General features: G+C 76.2%; 1 protein-coding gene across 1 annotated transcript in view; it reads right to left on the bottom strand.

Annotated features, from left to right (window-relative positions):
* The window catches only part of LOC129673832 (transcription factor IIIA-like), a gene marked incomplete at its 5' end in the record, with an annotated part of 1,091 nt that extends 850 nt beyond the window's left edge, over positions 1 to 241 (bottom strand). The window contains one exon of the mRNA XM_055603650.1: positions 12 to 241. Coding sequence (XP_055459625.1) covers positions 12 to 241 — 230 coding nt within the window. The remainder of the gene's footprint in view (positions 1 to 11) is intronic.
* Between the last annotated feature and the right edge of the window lie 116 nt (positions 242 to 357).

The raw sequence follows: 357 nt of genomic DNA, 5'->3' as shown, positions 1-357 counted from the left end.
GACACACCCACCTTGGAGGCGAAGGCGCGGCCGCAGCCGGGCCTTGCACACGCGAAGGGCCGCAGCCCCTCGTGGCAGCCGAGCACGTGGACGCGCAGGTTCCCGGCGCTCGTGTACGCGCGTGCGCAGCCCGGACGCCCGCAGCGCCACACGCGCCGCTCGTGCGCGTGCAAGGGCGCGTGACGCCGCAGCTGCTCCGCCCGCCGGAAGCTCCGCCCGCACGCGGGGCACGAGGGCGTCTCTGCGGGGACACGGGGGGCACCCGGGGCACGCGCGCGTGACACACACAGCTCACACCCGGGGCACGCGCGCGTGACACACACAGCTCACACCCGGGGCACGCGCGCGTGACACACA

Source organism: Psammomys obesus, unplaced genomic scaffold (assembly GCF_907164565.1).
Source record: "Psammomys obesus unplaced genomic scaffold, mPsaObe1.curated_primary_1811, whole genome shotgun sequence".
NCBI classification, from domain to species: Eukaryota; Metazoa; Chordata; class Mammalia; order Rodentia; family Muridae; genus Psammomys; species Psammomys obesus.
This window is presented reverse-complemented; position numbering and strand designations above follow the sequence as displayed.